Source organism: Daucus carota, chromosome 9, assembly GCF_001625215.2.
Source record: "Daucus carota subsp. sativus chromosome 9, DH1 v3.0, whole genome shotgun sequence".
In the NCBI taxonomy this organism is placed as follows: domain Eukaryota; kingdom Viridiplantae; phylum Streptophyta; class Magnoliopsida; order Apiales; family Apiaceae; genus Daucus; species Daucus carota.
This window is the reverse complement of record NC_030389.2, coordinates 33,934,580-33,953,251: the sequence shown is the minus strand read 5'-3', so window position 1 is coordinate 33,953,251 and position 18,672 is coordinate 33,934,580. Positions and strand designations below refer to the sequence as shown.

The window sequence follows — 18,672 nt, the reverse complement described above, 5'->3', positions numbered from 1 at the left end:
TTAGGATTTCAAATATCTCAAAGACAACTAATGTTGGAAGGAACGATTTTAGCTATACTCTTCCCCGTTTGCTTTGATGATAATTCAAATGTAGGTTTTTATCAGTATGCTTGCTAAAATAATTTATAATTTGTTTCTACAGAAGATGGTGCAAATCTATATGTTGGTGCTCAGTCCCAATTGCTCGAGGTTCCATTCCAGTCTTTGCAGAAGCATCTTTGCTGTGTGGCACATATTGAGTTTACTCGCAAAGTTATTATCATCGTTATTTCAATAAACTTCAGTTCGATGTTTGTGTTTAAAATTCTAAAAATATTTTAGAGTTTGTAATTCATAATTCTGGTGTTTAAAGTTCAGACATTGTTTTTTTGTTGGCATTTCTGTATATTATATACTTGTTAAGTATTGTGTAGGCCGTTAAACTGAGCCAAGTTTGTTTTTTTAGTAGTTGATTCGAATATAAATTTCATATTATTTATGAATAAAAATCTAATTGATTAATAAAGAAACATTTGAATAGATGATAAAGTGTTGGTAGGGTGACATAGCCTCCAATATTCACATAAAAAAAAAAAATTAAAGGTTAGAGCCTTGCCACGATAAAAAACCACTCAAGAATGTCAATGAACCTCCAGACCCTTAACTGTATATATCATCCTTTAGTTAAGACTAAAGGCATGTTCTTGGTGAGAACACAAGAAAATAATACATACTACTAGTGATAATTAAGTGAATGCAGTCGTTGCTAAGTCCCACATATGCTGGTCACCTTGAAGCAATGCTACAGATTTTCAACATATTGATTTTTCAAAAGCTCTGAAACACAGAAATGTCCTAGAATAAAAAGAAAAGTCATCAAAAGTGGGTATTAGATAACTTTTCGTCATTACTTTCTAATACGGATGAGACATGATGTTGATGTTTTCTTATAACACATCAGGGACTCTATCATCTAAAAAAGAATTTAGTCCAAATTGTGTTCTTGTGAATTTTAAGGAAAATTTAGAAGACTGATGTGGTCGAAATTTAGCTAAATTCAGTTGAACCTTACTGGATTTTTGTTAAATATAATCTCGTATAATTAGGCCTTGCTCAACTATATTCTGGTCTCGGTTGGCTGCAAAAATGGATTTCAGCGAGTACTGTGTTGTTTATCACTGTGGGGGCAAGTCTCAGTTGACTCGGAGACAGACAGAGATAGCAGTGCTGGCGATGATGTAGTAACTGATCCAACTTCGTGTTCTGTCTCCATATATAAAGACATGCTCGATCATAAGCTATATGAGATTCATATTTATATGTGTTGCTTGCAATCAACTACTCTATTCTGTAATTACTAAATGCTTGCATTTAAAATGCAGAAATGTACGAGTTTACTAGTTCTTTTCTATGCATTGGGTGTTTTTGCAACTCTGGAGGTTGGTTTTGGATTTATATTGGAAGGCTCCTCGAATAGAAGCTGCATTGAAAGTGAGAAATTGTCTCTGCTCCGCCTTAAAGAACACTTCGTTGATCCATCGCTTTACTTGTGGTCATGGGTTGGAGATGACTGTTGTGCATGGCATGGAATTGTTTGCAGCAAGAAAACCGGCCACATCATTGAACTTAACCTTCGAAATGGTGCTTTAAGTGGTGATCAGATACATTCTTCCCTTCTGGATCTGAAATATTTGACTTACTTGGACTTGAGTCTCAACTATTTCTATGGGATCCAAATTCCAGATTTTTTTGGGTCCTTTCGGGATCTGACCTATCTCAACCTCTCTTTCTCCCATTTTGAAGGTTTAGTTCCTCATCATCTTGGAAACCTTTCAAGCTTACAATACCTTGATTTAAATGATAATTTTCTATTAAGCATTGATAACATGGGATGGTTATCTAAGCTTTCTATGTTAGAATACTTAGATCTCTCCTCTGTTAATCTGTCCAGGGCCACTCACTGGTTTCCACCCACTAACATGCTTCCGAGTTCCATTTCAGTACTTAACCTATACGGTTGTCATCTACCCAACGATATCCTTGGTAGTCTTCTGTTTTCAAATTTAACATCTTTGGTTATACTTGATCTTGGTTACAACCAAATCAAATCTTCTTTCCCTTTATGGGTTTTTAACAATAGTGGCCTTACACATCTGAATTTTGGTCAGAATATTTTTAGTGGTCCACTTCCTGAAGCAATTGGAGGGTTGCCATCTCTTCTTGAGCTTGATCTTTCAAGTAATGATTTTCAAGATCCTATTCCAGAGTCTATTAGTAGGTTGACATCTCTCACTAATCTTCATTTATCCAACAATAAGCTTCAGGGTCTAATTCCCACGTCCATTGGAAGTCTAACATCTCTTCTTGAACTTGATCTCTCAAATAATATGTTTCAAGGTGTAATTCCAGAGTCTATTGGAAGATTAACTTGTCTCACTATTCTTCATCTCTCAAACAATAAGCTTCAAGGTTCGATTCCTAGATCTATTGGAAGTTTGTCTTCCCTTTCTACACTTGATCTCGCATTTAATAAGTTTCAAGGTTTGATTCCTCAGTCTATTGGAAAGTTGACTTCCCTTTCTAGTCTTGATCTTTCAGAAAATCGTTTAAATCATTCAATTCCAACTGAGATGGGAAATCTCACAAAACTTAATCACCTCATTATAAGCTCAAATGAATTAAAAGGCTGTTTGCCAAACGCATTTTGCCAATTGTCAAAGTTAGAAACGTTGTACGCTGATAAGAACCATCTGAGTGAAAGCATCCCTAAATGCATTGGAGAATTATCAAATCTGAAAGAGTTGGATCTTTTTTCTAATTCATGGGAAGGTTTTGTATCTGAGCATCATTTTTTTAACCTCACGATTCTGACTTACTTTTATATTTCTTCGAACTCTGACTTGGCGTTTAATGTTAGCTCTGAATGGGTTCCTCCCTTTCAGCTCCAATATTTGTACATGAAATCCTTAAAAGTTGGTCCCAGATTTCCCAACTGGCTCATGACACAGCAAGAGATAAGGTATATTAGGATGTCAAATACGAGTATTTCAGATAAAATTCCTGCTGATTGGTTTGTTAGTCTCCTATCTCGGGCATTCATTGTTGATTTATTTAACAATGAAATTAAAGGGACACAACTATCATATATTTCATCAGCTTCAGATGGTCTGGCTATATTAGCCCTCTCAAATAACCATTTGTCGGGTGAATTTCCAGCATTTTTATGCAATCTAACGTCCTTGTCGACTTTAGTTTTCTCCAACAATAACTTCTCAGGAGAGCTCCCCCAATGTTTAGGGAAGCTGACAGAATTAAGAGATTTTGATGTGATGAATAACAGTTTCTATGGTGAAATTCCTGTTTCTTTGGGTTCTCTAAAACATCTCACTTACTTGAACTTGCACAACAACAAGTTCCAAGGGAAGCTTCCATTGTCCTTCCAGAATTTGAAGGAGCTAGTGGCACTAGATCTGGGAAAGAACAATCTAAGCGATTTTCTCCCCTCTTGGATTGGAGAGCAATTACCTCGTCTGCAGTATTTAATACTCCGGTCCAACAATTTCTATGGTACAATTCCCACAGAAATTTGCCACAACTCAACAATTCAAATTTTAAACTTGGCACGAAATCAAATCATAGGACACATTCCTCCTTGTTTCGGCAATTTTAGTGCCATGATTACAAGTGACAGCAGACTTACTATGGGTCCAGGCTTTAGTTCAGAAAATGGTGAAATGATAATAGATAATTCAAAAGGATACGAGCTAGAATATACCTCTACCCTCGGGTTTTTGGTTTCCATTGATTTATCAAATAACGACATTAGTGGAGAGATCCTAGACGAGTTGATGGATCTTCATGGTTTATTGAATTTGAATTTAGCAGGTAATCGTCTAGCTGGAAATATCCCAGACCGGATTGGGAAACTGGAACAACTGGAATATCTTGATCTCTCTAGTAATGAGCTTTATGGTCACATTCCGCAAAGTCTATCTGACTTGAACTTTTTAAGCAGCTTGAACCTCTCCTTCAATGATTTATCAGGGAGGATACCCACCGGAAACCAACTCCAGACCCTTGACGATCCCTCCATCTATGCTGGCAACAGTCAGCTATGTGGCCAACCTCTCCTGAAGCCCTGCCTTGACAGCTACAGAGAAGCTTGTTCTGATTCTGATTCTGATGATGAGCGCTTGTGGTTTTATGCTGGGATGGGTCCTGGTCTCTTGGTCGGCCTTTTGTTGTTCTGCGCTTCCCTTCAAGTCAATAAGTCTTGAAGGTATTGTTACCATCATTTTGTCCAACAAATCTTCAACAAGATAGCGGTTTTCAGTGCCTTGTTGCAGATGAAGTTCTTTAAATAACAGTTGACCTCTTTTTCATCATAGACACAAAAAGAAACTTTAGGTAATGTCAGCATTGCATTTGTTTTATTTTCCTTTTGTTAATTTTTCTAATGCCTTTTGTGTTTATTGCTGATTCAGTTTCTTGAATTTGTAAAGCCACTGTAAGATGCACTGATGTTAATTTTACACTTCGTTCAGGACCGTTTTTTCAACCAAACTCTAGCTTCGGAGGTAGAGGATATTATAAAATCCTGCATCATACACAGATAGAGCTTCTGCACTCCTGTTGTATTTCATATGGATTCGTACTTCTATATATTTTCCAGGTTCTTTTTCCACTTGTTATCATCGCGTTCTTATTCTATTTTCCGGACTTCAGGAGTAGTATTTCCAGTTGTACTCATTAGTTTCTTTACAAAAATAAAAAACAAACAATGCAAATTCCTTCTGGATTAGTGAAAATAGACTTTGAGAGTAGCACTTCCTGTAAAATTAGCAGGCAAGGTTAAAGAATAGTATCGAATAGTTGATGCCTCCTAATCCTCTAGAAAGTTGTCTTGTATTAGTAGAAATATTCCTGAATGTATCGGAGAACTGTCGATTTTAAAATTTTTGTGTCTTTTTTCTAATTCATGGGAGGGTTTTGTAACAGAGCGGCACTTTCTAAAGGATCTTGATCCAGATGATGAACACATATGGTTTTACGCAGGGATGATACCTGGTCTCTTGCTTGGCCTTTAAGGATCTAGTGCTTGTTTGCATTTCAACAAGTCCTGCAGGGATTCTTACATTCACTTTGTGGAACAAGTTGTCACTACTTTGTCGCAAAGGAAAAGGAAATTGCACAATTAACATAGAAACTCAAGTCTGTAACACTCACACAAAGAAACTCTTATAATTCGTTGATTAGATAAATAAAACTATGTTAATCTCTCCCGAACAATAATGCAATTAATTCAGTAATTCTCACACACTAAAATCCAATTTTGTTTTTATATCTCTCGACCATACTCTTATTTGCATACAATTAACTAATGATATCGGCCGATTACACAAATTAATATTAAAATTATTAAAATAGAATTAATTATAATTAACCACAATCAATCAAACTACAGTGAAATAATGCCAAAGTTATAGTAAAAATGCCTTCCCCTTTAACCGTGGAATTAACTACTCGCTAATAATTAAATAGCTAAAACAACAAAAATAATAAAAAGACATAGTTTAACTAACAAGAAAAGAGAAGAAAACTTGTAGCCATTTTCTGTTGTCTCACCAAGAAAAGTTATAGTTCCCCATAATCTCTATCTAACTCTTGAACCATGTTACTCTCTAATCTAATAGCATACAATAATAATCAAAATATGGTCATATATCAAAGCATAAAAGTATTTTAATGTTAAAAATCAATATATATAAATAAAACTCCAAAATCGAGTAAGATTCTTCATAAAAATTCGTACATGTATTTGGACCTCAAGTTACGGATTTTTTCAGTTGGATATTGCTTCTTGGATTACTTCTAAATTAAAGAAAATTTCACAAGTTTTGTGCAGGCTACAAGATCCTCCAGATCTGTTATATCTGAACTCAAGATATGACCAAATAGTGTAGAAATCGATTATAGCCCATAAATCTGATTTTTCATATCCGACAAGCCACACATAACCTTTTGAGGAAAAGTACTTGTACTTGATTTATCGGCAAAATATCGGTATTCAAGTGGAAACTACTCGTGATCTCTAGTGTGTTTAAAAACGTGATTAATAAATGAATTTTTAATACTCGATTTGTAGTGATTAATAATAGTGACTTGGTAAATTATTTAAATTTTTCTTCGTAATATATATGTAATTTTTTGATTATATTATTAGTAAATATCTTGGAAAACTGAATTAGTTTGTAAGTTCTTAATTAGTATTAAGATATGTATTATAATAGAAAAATAATACAATTATTTATAAATTAATTTATATTTATAAATAAATTTGACGAACACAAGAAGTGTACATAAATATTACAAACAAAAAACCCTTCCCCAGATGCATACAAAAGCACTTCCCCAAATAAATCTAAATTTGTGACAAACATACTTCTTTAGATTTAACATTACTCCCAAAGCCTTTAAACACACCTATAGATATGATATATATACATAAGTGTAGCCTCACAAAACACATTCAATTAATAAATTGACAAGTTTGGGGATATCTATCGTGCTTCGATTGCAAAATAACTTCGTTAATATCGGTGGTTGCTCCGGTCAGAGTCAAAAATATGGTTTTTGTTATGACCGATGCTCTCTCTGCTATACCCGCTTTCGTTCTTCGCAATCTTGCCGATGATACATGCGAAAAGCGCAGAAATGCTGCTCTCGAGGTTCGGTTCTATCTCTTTTTTATGTGTAATTATGTGTAATTATGTTTGATTCTGAATAAAATTAGGTTACTCAAAGACATAGTCGGGATCTTCAGTCGGGATCGAAGATCGCCGACCGGTCAAATTGAATTTATCACCATTTTTACATTTTTACCAGTTGTCAAATTGGAATTTACTGCTATCTTTATTTTATAAAATAATCCGTATACAAATTTTGTTCCTAAAATTTCACCAAGATCAATTGAATACGCTACTAACACATCGATTACGTCTTAGATTCCATGACAACCCTCTTCGTCTTTTTTATATATTTATAAATAATAAAATTATTATTACAATTTCTGAGATGATTATGATTTTACTATCTTTTCTAATATATTTTCAAAACAACAAAAATATCAAAGAATAAATTATAATAAAGAGAAAGAATTTACAAGTTATTCTAATAACTAAATACTTGAAATACAATGAATTTTTTTTATAAATTAAATACTTTTCATCTAACATCAATTTATAATAAATAATTTGACCAATATGAATTTTTCATATAACATTTCCAAAAAACCCTTCCCCAAATAAATCTTCTGGAAACATATTTCTTTTCTTTACAATTCTTCTGTGTTTATTACATTTTAGATCTAACATTACTCCCACCACCTATACACACACATATACACACAACCAGCTGGACAAAACAAATTCGATTAATCAATTAACAAGTTTGGGGATATGTATCGTGCTTCGATCGCAAAACGGCGTCGTTAATCTCACTGGTTCGCTCCGGTCAGAGCCAAAAATCTAGGGTTTTTGCTATGGCCGATGCTCTCTCCGCTATTCCCGCTTCTGTTCTTCGCAATCTAGCGGATAAATTATACGAAAAACGCAAAAATGCTGCTCTTGAGGTTCAATTTCATGTGTTTTTGTGTGATTTTGTGTGATATTGGGTAAACTTTGGATCTTGATATGTTTAAGCAACTTAGAGATGTGTAATTATGTGTAATTGTGTGTGATTTTGGGTAAACATTTGATCTTGATGTGTTTTAGCAAGTGGAAGCTGTGTGTATCTGTGTGATTGTGTGTAATTTTGGATAAACATTTGATCTTGATGTGGTTATGATAGGTGGAAGGAGTTGTTAAGCAGCTGACAGCTGTTGGTGATCATGATAAGATTACGGCGGTGATTAATTTGTTGACTAATGAGTTTACGTACTCGTCTCAGGCGAATCATCGTAAAGTTAGTTGTATTTTTGTTTTTATTGTTCGGATTGTGTTTTCGTGACGTAAAATTGGTTTTTTTTTTGTTGATGTTGTGAATTTGTTTTTTTTGTTAGGGAGGGTTGATTGGATTGGCTGCTGCAACTGTTGGTTTGACGAGTGAAGCTTCACAGCATCTCGAGGTAGGTGTAGCGGTTTTATTGTTGGTTGATGTGTGTGTTGGTGGTTTTAGTAAATATACGAGAATGGTTTTGGTGTGTGGTTACTGAGATGTGTAAGGAAGTTATTGTGTTGCGGTACGGTTCAGTGGAGGTTGTTTGGTATTTATAAGTTATTATGTTGTGGGTCGTTCGGTATTTATCAGTTGTACTGTTTTAGTAAGGTGATAAATGCTTGTTACCTAATTAGATATTTACTTCTGAATTAAAGTCTTCAAGCGGATATAATCTGCTCTCTGTTAGCCGTTATTGTTTGTAATGCAATCACTAAATAATGTGTTATTTACTTGTGTCTATCCATATAGACATTTAATCATATATAACCGAGTAAGATTGCATCTTTAGCATGCAAATGCTTGCATGAGGTTGATAATGTTGTCTCTAAAGAGTTTTTTTACATCGAGAAGTTGTGGTTTTAAATTGGATAAAGTGCAAACCAGAATCTTTCTTGATTTCAACTTGATCTCTTATCTGAATAATTAATAATAATTTTTAAAAGAGTATGTATCCTCTGGCTGGATTATGTGCGAGCATCTATAGACTAATGGAGTTGTTTTTTGTTAGCACAATTAATCTCGGGGATAATGGAGTTGTTTTCGGTTACATGATTCCATCACTTTCTTCAGAATTCTTTAATTTACAGTAGAATATATAGGTACAAACACTGCAACTTTCTTTAGGAGTAATTATAAATAACACAACTTCTTAGAAATAGAAGAAAGTTAGGAGAACATGTTTCTCTGTTTGTTTTATGATTTACCAGCATGGTAATATTTGAATATACATGAATACAACTATATTAAGGCTTCATTAGTTGCATAGAAGTCCTCATTAATATTATAACAAAAATATACTTTAGAACCAGATTGCTAGTTTTATTATCATCGTAAATTGGATTAATTATCTTCCATTTCTTCTAAACATTCGTTTATCTGCATTCCAAGGTATTCCAGATTGCAGAAGTCAATAACAAGTCCCTTATAGGCAGTATTTATCTGCAATTCTGGATACATGCGCATCTCAATAAATGAAATATAATTTATTAAGATACTCCAATGCATATCCCTTTTTCAATAAAATGTCTTACTTCTAGTTTCTCCATTTATACATAAGCATCTTACAAATCTTATTATATTTTGAAGGGGTGTTACCTTAATGCGTGTTACGTCCGCTAATGTTGGTCACAAATTTCGGAATAGTTATTTTTGTTATATTGATTTAATAAAATAACAATGATGGCCTTCACCCTCTTTTTTCTATTATGTGCATACATACTTCAATTCTTCTAGTATGTTTTACTGAACTTATTACTATATATGTATATGTATGTATGTTATTAATCTTACTCAAGTGAAGAGGTTATCCCCTACTGATAACATAGTTTAAAAAGGAAAAGATTGCCTCACCCTCTTTTTTTCGTGTGCATTATGCTTCATTTCCTCTAGCATGTTGCACTGAACTTTTGTGTGTGTGTGTGTGTATAAATGTTTTTAGACCTACTCAATTATAGAGGCTATCTATTCCTCTTCTAATTCAGTTTACTCGCTCGCGGTATTGGAACTTGCATTATTACTTTAAGTTTCTTCGTGAAATGGGGAGAGTTTTCAACCTCCAGTGATGGATATGGGTGAAAGGACTACCTAATACTTACTTTTCAAATAGATTTTTTATTTATTATATTGATGTGTTTGACGCTCATTTTCACTGCAATATGTGTCATATTTTATATTCTTGTCATCACATATTTTTGTGTACATTTCTGTTTCTGGGTCAACTGTTGCTTGCAAATATAATATTATGTCTACAGATTGCTTGCTTTTTTCTTTTCTGCACTTCTAATGTTTTATTTTAATGTGGTCTTTCAGCAAATTGTACCACCGGTGATTAATTCTTTCTCTGACCAAGATAGTAGAGTTCGGTATTATGCGTGTGAAGCTCTATACAACATTGCCAAGGTAATTGAAAATGATTATTGTGTTGCTGCATTTTTTCTTGCTTTGTTTTCCTTTCCTTGCTGACTTAACTTCTTTTTGCAGGTTGTGAGAGGCGATTTCATCGTGTTCTTCAATCAGATCTTTGATGCTCTATGTAAACTTTCAGCAGATTCAGATGCCAACGTGCAGAGTGCTGCTCATCTCTTAGATAGGCTTGTAAAGGTAATGCTTCCTTTGCTTTTACCTTTGTACTGGTGTTATTCTCCGTTACCCGGCCTCTCATTTCTTGTCCTTATACTTGTGGCCACCGGACATGACATGGGTGTAGGTAGGGAATCTGAGTCGGATCTTTATTAAACCGGGCACTTGACCCTGTAGCATTCGAGTTCAATATGAAAATTAAAAAATATAAGGTCTTGTCATAACTTGTTTATAGAGAGCGAGAGTAAGGTCCATAATGACTTGTTTCTATGTTATTCTATTGATTTTATGCCACAAGTAACAACATAATTAAGTCTGTGATTTATATCTGTAGACACAGCTTTTCAAAAAAAAAAAAAAAATATCTGTAGACACTATTCTATTCATGCACAATAAAGCACTCTATATAAAGTTTTACTTGCATTAAGTTCACGTGCCGAGTTCCAGCACCCCTGTCTGATTTTGGATTTACATCCAAGAATCCTAATTAACCCGAAGCTAAGAATCCGACTCTTGGATCTGCACCTGTGTCCCGGGTCCGGGGAACATAGATGTTCTCTCTCTCTCTCTCTCTCTCTCTCTCTCTCTCTCTCTCTCATATTTTAAAAATTATATTTTTACATTTTGACTCTTCTTGGAAGCAGGACATTGTCACAGAGAGTGACCAATTCAGGTTTGCTATTTCACCAAACATTTTGCATTTGTTTCTTATGGTGAAGGGTTAGTATTTCAATTCTGTAATATGATGGCTTATTATTTTTGGGGTATTTGATCAGCATCGAAGAATTTATACCATTATTGAGGGAGCGCATGAACATCCTTAATCCCTATGTCCGCCAATTCTTGGTAGGATGGATCACTGTATTGGACAGTGTTCCCGATATTGATATGCTGGGTTTTCTTCCTGATTTTCTCGATGGTAGGTAGTCATATTTTTTTCCCCATAGATTCCAGCTTACTAGCGTGAGTATTATTTACTTACCTTCTTATATCTGATTTAATGAATATTCAGGCTTATTTAATATGTTAAGTGATTCTAGCCATGAAATTCGACAACAAGCCGATTCTGCATTATCAGAATTTCTTCAAGAGATAAAAAATTCCCCAGTAAGTGTCTTCTCTTAGGACTGGAGGTGCTAATATCATCCACGCATTAAATATGCTGCCTAAATTATTTAATCCTTTACCACAAATAAAAAATTATATTAGATGCTTTTCATATTCTGTGCACTTGGAAGCAATCTTTCCTAACGTTAGTATGTATCATTTTCCATCAGTTGTCACCTCTCTTTAGCGAACTATGCTGCCTTAATTTTTTATGTGCCATTGTAGATGTTTGTTCCTTTGGCTATCAAATAGCTGGCAGTAAGCATTATTTGAGCTGTTAGTATTGTACTTACATTAATTGCTGTTCATTCATATAATTAAACATAAGTAATATTTCATAAAACAAATTTTATTTATTTTGCGAATCTCTGACTCAATAAGTGCTACTTTTGAAGTCGGTAGATTATGGTCGCATGGCTGAAATACTTGTTCAGAGGGCAGCTTCACCGGATGAATTTACTAGATTGACTGCTCTTACTTGGGTATGGATATTCAGACAAAATATCGAACTTCTTTCGTATTGGTTTAGTTACTTTATATCCTCCACCACCTTTCTTACTAATCATACTTCAGCATATAGAGATGATAATTTAGCTAAATTCATTTTAATGCTATGATTTGTCCTCAGATCAATGAGTTTGTGAAACTTGGTGGGGACCAGCTTGTTCCATACTATGCAGATATTTTAGGTGCCATTTTGCCTTGCATAGCTGACAAAGAAGAGAAAATACGAGTTGTAAGTCAATGTGGGCCAATAAGCTTTCTTTTATTTGCTATTTTCAGGAGTTATGATTTTCCATTATACAGTGTTTGGGTTGTCCCCAGAGTCCATTTGTGCTTAATGTTCTTCTTCCTTTTTTTTTTCCCATTGCCATCAGGTCGCTTGCGAAACTAATGAAGAACTTCGTAGTATGGAGGCTGATCCAGCTGAAGGATTTGATGTTGGTGCAATCTTGTCTATTGCAAGGAGGTATATTCTGATAAGAATTGAATATACATATATGACATACTAATAGGCTGCTTTGGACTTGGCAAAGTTGATATTGCTATATTTTTTTGCATGTACCAAGTCGTGCCGAACTTAACCATCTGTTGTTTCATTTATTAGCCAGCTGTCTAGTGAATGGGAGGCTACTCGTATTGAAGCGTTACACTGGATGTCGGCTTTGTTAAATAGACATCGTGATGAGGTAATTCTAGTTTTATTTTTTATTTTTTATTTATCACACTCATTACTGTACTGTATCCTGTTGAGTTACATGGCAGGTGAGTGGGGGTAGAATTAGATCGGGTCAGGATGATGAGTGAAAATTGATAATAAGTTATATCTTGTTTTTCTTGTTCAAGGATTATATATTGACATAGACAGTGTAGTCAATCTTGTTTGAACAATCCTACATTCATTTATATATCAATCATTTGCACAATATATATTTAGCTTTTCACTTGCCCTGCAGGTTCTAAATTTCCTGAATGATGTTTTTGACACACTGCTGAAGGCACTATCAGACCCGTCTGATAAGGTATAATTTCTTTCTGCTGCTTCTGTGTCCTGCTGATAACTTGCTTGTTTATTCAAGTTTGTTCAATATCATTTTTGTTATTCTTCACTCGTATACTTGTATTTTTAATGCCTCCTAGCTTCATCAAGATTTTTAGCTAGCAATAGGATTAATCACTACCATTCGGCAGGACTGAATATTGAAACTGCAGTCGGGCAGAGTTTGCTGTTTATACCTATCCATCTTTAAATTCAAGGCTGAAAGACAATTTGGACTCTATATGTTCACATGAAGACCTTAAATATTAATTTGTTTGGTTATTTGCTTGTTTTTCTGCTAAACATGTAATAATCAATTGAATGATTCCAGAATATGTTATTATTCAGGTGCCTTCTGTTGGTATTTATTGCCTGTTAGGGTTTAATTTGTTCTAATGTTGAACTTTATCCGGTTTGAAGTTTTGATAAGCAGTTGTTAAGGGTTCCCTTCAGTGCATATAAACATCATGGCCTGTCTAGTTAATTAGCCAAAAATGAAGAAGCAAACTTAATTTCTTTTGTTAACACCTGTAAGTTTTTTTTTGGGATAATTCCTCAGGTAGTGCTCCTGGTACTTGAGGTGCATGCAGGCATAGCTAAAGACTCGATGCATTTTCGGCATCTTGTTGTCTTTTTGGTCCATAATTTTCGTATCGACAACTCTTTGCTAGAGAAGTGAGTTCTCTCATCATCAACATTGATTAAGTAGCCGCTATCCTTTTTCACTGTTTTTTGGTCTGATATTTTTGTTTCTACTCAGACGTGGTGCTTTGATTATCCGCCGACTTTGTGTACTATTGGATGCTGAAAGAGTTTACCGTGAGCTCTCTACTATACTTGAGGGTGAATCTGACCTGGAATTTGCTTCTATTATGGTTCAGGTAGCAGAAATACTTGTAGAGACTTATATATTGTGATATATGTTTTTCAGAATTATTAATCTCTGGTCTAGTTCCTTTACCTGTGATGTATATAGTATATTCTGTGTGAAGTTACATATTTAGAAAAACAAAAGACCTTAGTACTTGCACTATATTATGCGTGAAGTTATCCTCAGACAAAATCAAAACGACCCAGTACTTGTACTAGTAACTTTTTCAATGTCATTTAAATTACTTTGATTTCTTTTTTTCTCCTTTTATACCTGGGTGACACAGTTTTGTATTTTTGAATTGTGCTGCAGGCTTTGAACTTAATTTTGCTTACTTCGTCTGAGTTGTCTGACCTTCGAGATTTACTTAGAAAATCCTTAGTGAATGCGGCTGGGAAAGACTTATTTCTTGCCTTGTATGCTTCATGGTGCCATTCACCCATGGCAATAATTAGTCTTTGTTTATTATCTCAGGCAAGAGCCGAGAACTTTTAGCATTCTATTTTTCGTGTATATGTAGTTATGTATGTCACTAATGTGATTAATAATGGTTCACAGTACTGATGCTCTGTGGTTTATGTTTATCTACAGGCTTATCAGCATGTAAGTTCTGTCATTCAGTTTCTGGCTGAAAGGGATGTCAGTGTCAAGTTCTTGGTTCAGCTGGACAAATTAGTAAACCTATTGGAGACCCCAATATTTGCATATCTTAGGTTACAGGTGCTTTGAATTTTCTTATGTTTTCAAATTCCAAATAAATTGCCTGCCTTCACTACCTCTCTAAATAAATTAATAATAGTCGTGTGCCATTGACCTCAATATTACTGTCTTGAGATTCAGCAAGTGTTGGGATAATTTTTGTTCACGCTCTTTAGTAGCCGCTTCTTATTGCTTTTGTGGCAGTTCCTTTGTTTGGGCTATTTGCTCCAGTTAACCAGCTAACATATGATGTTTGGTGATAGTTGCTTTGAAGTTTCCATGCATCATTCATATTCAGCGAGCTAGTCTTCGTAGTTTTTGTTGTATTATTAAATTTAAGAACTATGATCGTCTTGATTTCAGCTGCTGGAACCTGGAAGACATGTATGGCTTTTAAAAGCGTTGTATAGTCTTCTTATGCTATTACCTCAGGTATTTTATGGTTTCCGTAAATTTGTTATCGGTTTTACTTGAACCAAACAAATTAATCATTAGGTGCTGTGAATCTTACTTTGCATCTGGAGCGCTTTTATAAATGCCAAATGATCACTTTAACATATTTACAGAGTTCAAATAAATGTTTATTAATTTGTCACTTTATGCACAAGTTAAAGAACTTTTAAACTTATGTGTTAAGCCTAAATCCTAAGCTACATATCATTGTTAAGTGAAAGAGAGTATTTTGCAGATTTCATCAACTGCACATGGTAAAAAAAAAAAAGTGTTTTGTGATTTAGAAGCTATGTATTTGATTTACGACATGAGTGTTCTGTGCTAATTGTGGCCATGGTATTTAGGAAGAAACTTGAAAATGAGCACTAGTCGAATTTTATACTACTTACCTTGATGTATTGATAAATTTTAGCCGTGATCAAATATTTTTTCTCTTGTAAAAGGAGTCATCCATGTGGTATTGTGTATGATATGTTACCTGATTAAGTATTGCAATATATTTAGGAATTGTAAGCTTTAATTCTCTATCTCATAGATCTCGTTTCTCATGCAGCAAAGTGCAGCCTTCAAAGTTCTACGGACTCGATTGAAAACAGTGCCATCATACTCTTTCAGTGGGGAGAAAATTAACAGATCATCATCAGGAAATCCTTACTCACAAAAATATTACATTACCAGCGAAGATCATGTATCTGAGGATGGTGACCTGAATGAAGATGCACAGAGTATGCATAGTGGAATGAATTTCCCGTCAAGGTTACAGCAGTTTAAGCAAATGCAGGATCAGCATCGTATGCATGCGAAATCTCAAGCAAAGGCCCGCCACAACTCCATGTCATCTAAGGTTCGTTAAGTTTTTTAAGCCGCTTCAGTCTTCACTGTATCTCGTATCTGTAGGACCTGTTCGTGTAACAACTTAAAGTATAACTTCTGACTTTCAAGTTAGAATTAGCTTATCTGTACCGCTTGTGTAATGAACTTTTAAGTCAGCTTCGGACTTACAAGCTGAAGTTGAAAATCCTAACTTCTTTTGATTTAAAAATCTAAACTTCTTTAGTGACTTATTTTGGTTTTAATTTGTAATATATTATTATTATATTACTAGTTTTTTTACCTAATAACTTATATATTTCAATAAATTTATCCAAACCAATTGAAACTTATAAGTCAAATGTTACTTTTCACTTATATGGACTTGTAAGTAACTTTTTACTTATAAGTAAAAAGTAACTTATTTTCAGTTACCCAAACACCCCCAATTAATAGATGGTGAGATGGCTTTACATTATTTAAGTGTTAAATGTTAGTCTCAGCTTGTATAATTACAATTGCTAGCATATAACCCATGCAATGCAGGGCAAAAACAATTTTTGTTTTAAAAGTTATTCAAGTAATTACTGATGTTGTTACTAGACAGTGTTTTAAAATAAACAAATATTGTGATCATAATATTGAATAAATGAACTTTAATACTTTAATGAAGTAAGATGGTAACATATATATTTTTTGCAAGTAAACAGTTGATTACTTATAAAGGCATGAATAATAAAATTTAAAATATAAATATAATAAGGGCACGACAGTTGGAATATCTGGTATGTACGTAACCATTACTAAAAAAACACTATATAAAAAACACACACACACACACACACATTTGAGCTCTTAAGCATCATGCCATCAAGGAAAATAATCTTTAAAACGATGTATGAAATATAAATGCATGGTTGCCACGTCGATAAGTCGAGTCGAGTCGGTAGAGGTCCAGCTTGTCGACTAGCCGTAAACTAGTCCAAAACTTAATTAATAATTAATCAATAATATATATTAATATATATTATATACGTGGTTTCCTATAACTAATCATATGTTTATCAAGCACAAAATAGATATGTTAATTACAAGCATATCTTTTTTCCCCTTTCATGTACACACTGCACACATTAACACACTGACTATACCAATATATAAACAGATTATACTAAATGTATATTTAGTTTTAATTAACTTGTGCATACATAAACACATACACATACAGAGATCTATAAACTTATATTAACTTGTTGATTATTGCTGATTTTGAGCAGGTTCATAGAATTTTTTTTTCCATTTGAATTTTTTGATTGAATTTTGCACTTGTCGACCGACTAGTCGATAAGTCGATCAATTAGTCGACCGACTAGTCGACAATTCGCAAGTCGACCTCTTTAGTCGATTTTCTCAACCCGACTAGTCGACTTGTCGTCGACTAGTCGCGACTAGTTGAGCGCTGTGATAACAATGTATAAATGACATGTATATAGATATGAAAGTAAATTGCTCTTTTTGTCTTGGATAATTTCCGTAATAATGTATTTATGATTGTAATCTTGGACATGAAGAACTACAGAGGTGGGAATGTAAGACCTTAAACCCGTAAAGAGCGAAGCCAAATTACCATCTGAAATTCCACCCCTAAGACTATCCATTATTTGATAAATTCAGGCGACAAGTTAATATATGGTGGTGTTACTTTAAATGTTATATGTGCCTAATTGCCTATGTGATATATTACTGTGTAAAATGTGGGCAGAGAACGTAATGGAGTGCCTATCATTCATAAGTGATGTGTGACGACTAAGGAGTATCTTATGCGTTCTTTTGAAGTCAATCTATTAGGATTCTGAAAGTGGAAGAAAATCCTCTGTGGTTTCACAAGAAATCTTTTTCCGTTTGCAGACCAGCTTCCTGTGCTTTCTTAAGCTCTGACTTCTCTTCTACCCTTGTTTGACCTCTGACTTCTAACATTTCTACTGTTTTGACCATCTTTTTCTAATATAAAATCTAATGTTTCCCAAGTTCTTTGGCCCAAAATGAAATGTTCGAATGTTGAGTAACCAACACAAGCACTTGAGGTGATATGAATACATTGGATGGCATAGTTGAACATAACTCTTTTTTTCCCCGCCACTTTTTCTAAATTAGATGGATTCTTTAAAATAAAGAGAGATTCCTATGTTACTTGTAGTTTTTTTGCACTACAATATGAAGCCATAAAGGGTACTCTTTCGTGTCAGACTGGAGCTCTTTGCAAAAATATTTATATATACCTTGATTCGTAGAAGAGAACTTTGTAGTAGCTGCATTTATATGAATCATGCACATCCAAGCATACATCTGTTAATTGTTGTTTCCACCTTGCCCTCTAAAATGAATTGCTGTAAATGATTATACAGGATGTACAAAGAACAGAAGAACCTATACAACCTTCTACAGCGCCAGAAATCAATAGGCCTTCAAGACCAGCTCGCAGAGGTCCAGGGCAGCGACAGCTTTGATGCTTATTTCCCCCGTCATGGAAAGAAAGCTACTTCTGTAAGACTGCTGATGCAGTATCGAATGTTCTAGACGTGGATGTGGATAGTTCTGGTATAAAATGTAAATTGTATATCATAGCAGTGTTTTTTTAGTTTTACTTCCTACAAAGGTCAGGATTATGGGTCAATGATTTTGATTAAGCTTTTGGGTGGTCTTAAGCTATTCTTTTTTCCCCTTGTGAACGAGGTATATGCTCATGTGGTTCTGTTATTTTTATTGGAAAACCATATGAGCTAGAGGTAGATATTTAAATTATAAAGTGCACAGTTTGTTTCAATTGTTGTGTCAAGCTAGTGGCTTGCCTTGGTCTCAGAAGTTCTATAAATCATTAGAAATATTCCTTTTATAATTAAACACTGACATACATGTA

At 34.2% G+C, this 18,672-nt stretch overlaps 2 protein-coding genes across 2 annotated transcripts; both read left to right on the top strand.

Moving 5' to 3' along the window:
- Positions 1 to 968: 968 nt before the first annotated feature.
- Positions 969 to 4,663, top strand: LOC108201845 (receptor-like protein EIX2). Its single transcript, XM_017370163.2, has 2 exons — positions 969 to 4,386; positions 4,524 to 4,663. Exon 1 carries the CDS (start codon positions 1,341 to 1,343, stop codon positions 4,254 to 4,256), a length of 2,916 nt encoding a protein of 971 aa, XP_017225652.1. The 5' UTR covers positions 969 to 1,340; the 3' UTR covers positions 4,257 to 4,386; positions 4,524 to 4,663.
- Positions 4,664 to 7,314: 2,651 nt separating this feature from the next.
- On the top strand, positions 7,315 to 18,579 carry LOC108202698 (protein VAC14 homolog). Its single transcript, XM_017371212.2, has 20 exons — positions 7,315 to 7,609; positions 7,828 to 7,941; positions 8,039 to 8,104; positions 10,006 to 10,095; positions 10,177 to 10,296; positions 10,920 to 10,948; positions 11,052 to 11,194; positions 11,288 to 11,382; positions 11,778 to 11,864; positions 12,011 to 12,118; positions 12,261 to 12,352; positions 12,491 to 12,572; positions 12,840 to 12,905; positions 13,482 to 13,597; positions 13,683 to 13,803; positions 14,106 to 14,267; positions 14,385 to 14,513; positions 14,856 to 14,924; positions 15,499 to 15,789; positions 18,161 to 18,579. The coding sequence occupies exons 1-20, from the start codon at positions 7,520 to 7,522 to the stop codon at positions 18,260 to 18,262; spliced, it is 2,172 nt and encodes a 723-aa protein (XP_017226701.1). The 5' UTR covers positions 7,315 to 7,519; the 3' UTR covers positions 18,263 to 18,579.
- The last annotated feature ends 93 nt before the right edge of the window (positions 18,580 to 18,672 follow it).

Coding starts and splice junctions, on each gene's coding strand:
- LOC108201845 (XM_017370163.2), top strand. CDS start 1,341: ATGCTTGCATTTAAAATGCAGAAATGTACGAGTTTACTAGTTCTTTTC.
- LOC108202698 (XM_017371212.2), top strand. CDS start 7,520: ATGGCCGATGCTCTCTCCGCTATTCCCGCTTCTGTTCTTCGCAATCTA. Junction 7,610..7,827: donor GCAAAAATGCTGCTCTTGAG/GTTCAATTTCAT, acceptor TGGTTATGATAG/GTGGAAGGAGTTGTTAAGCA. Junction 12,906..13,481: donor TATCAGACCCGTCTGATAAG/GTATAATTTCTT, acceptor ATAATTCCTCAG/GTAGTGCTCCTGGTACTTGA.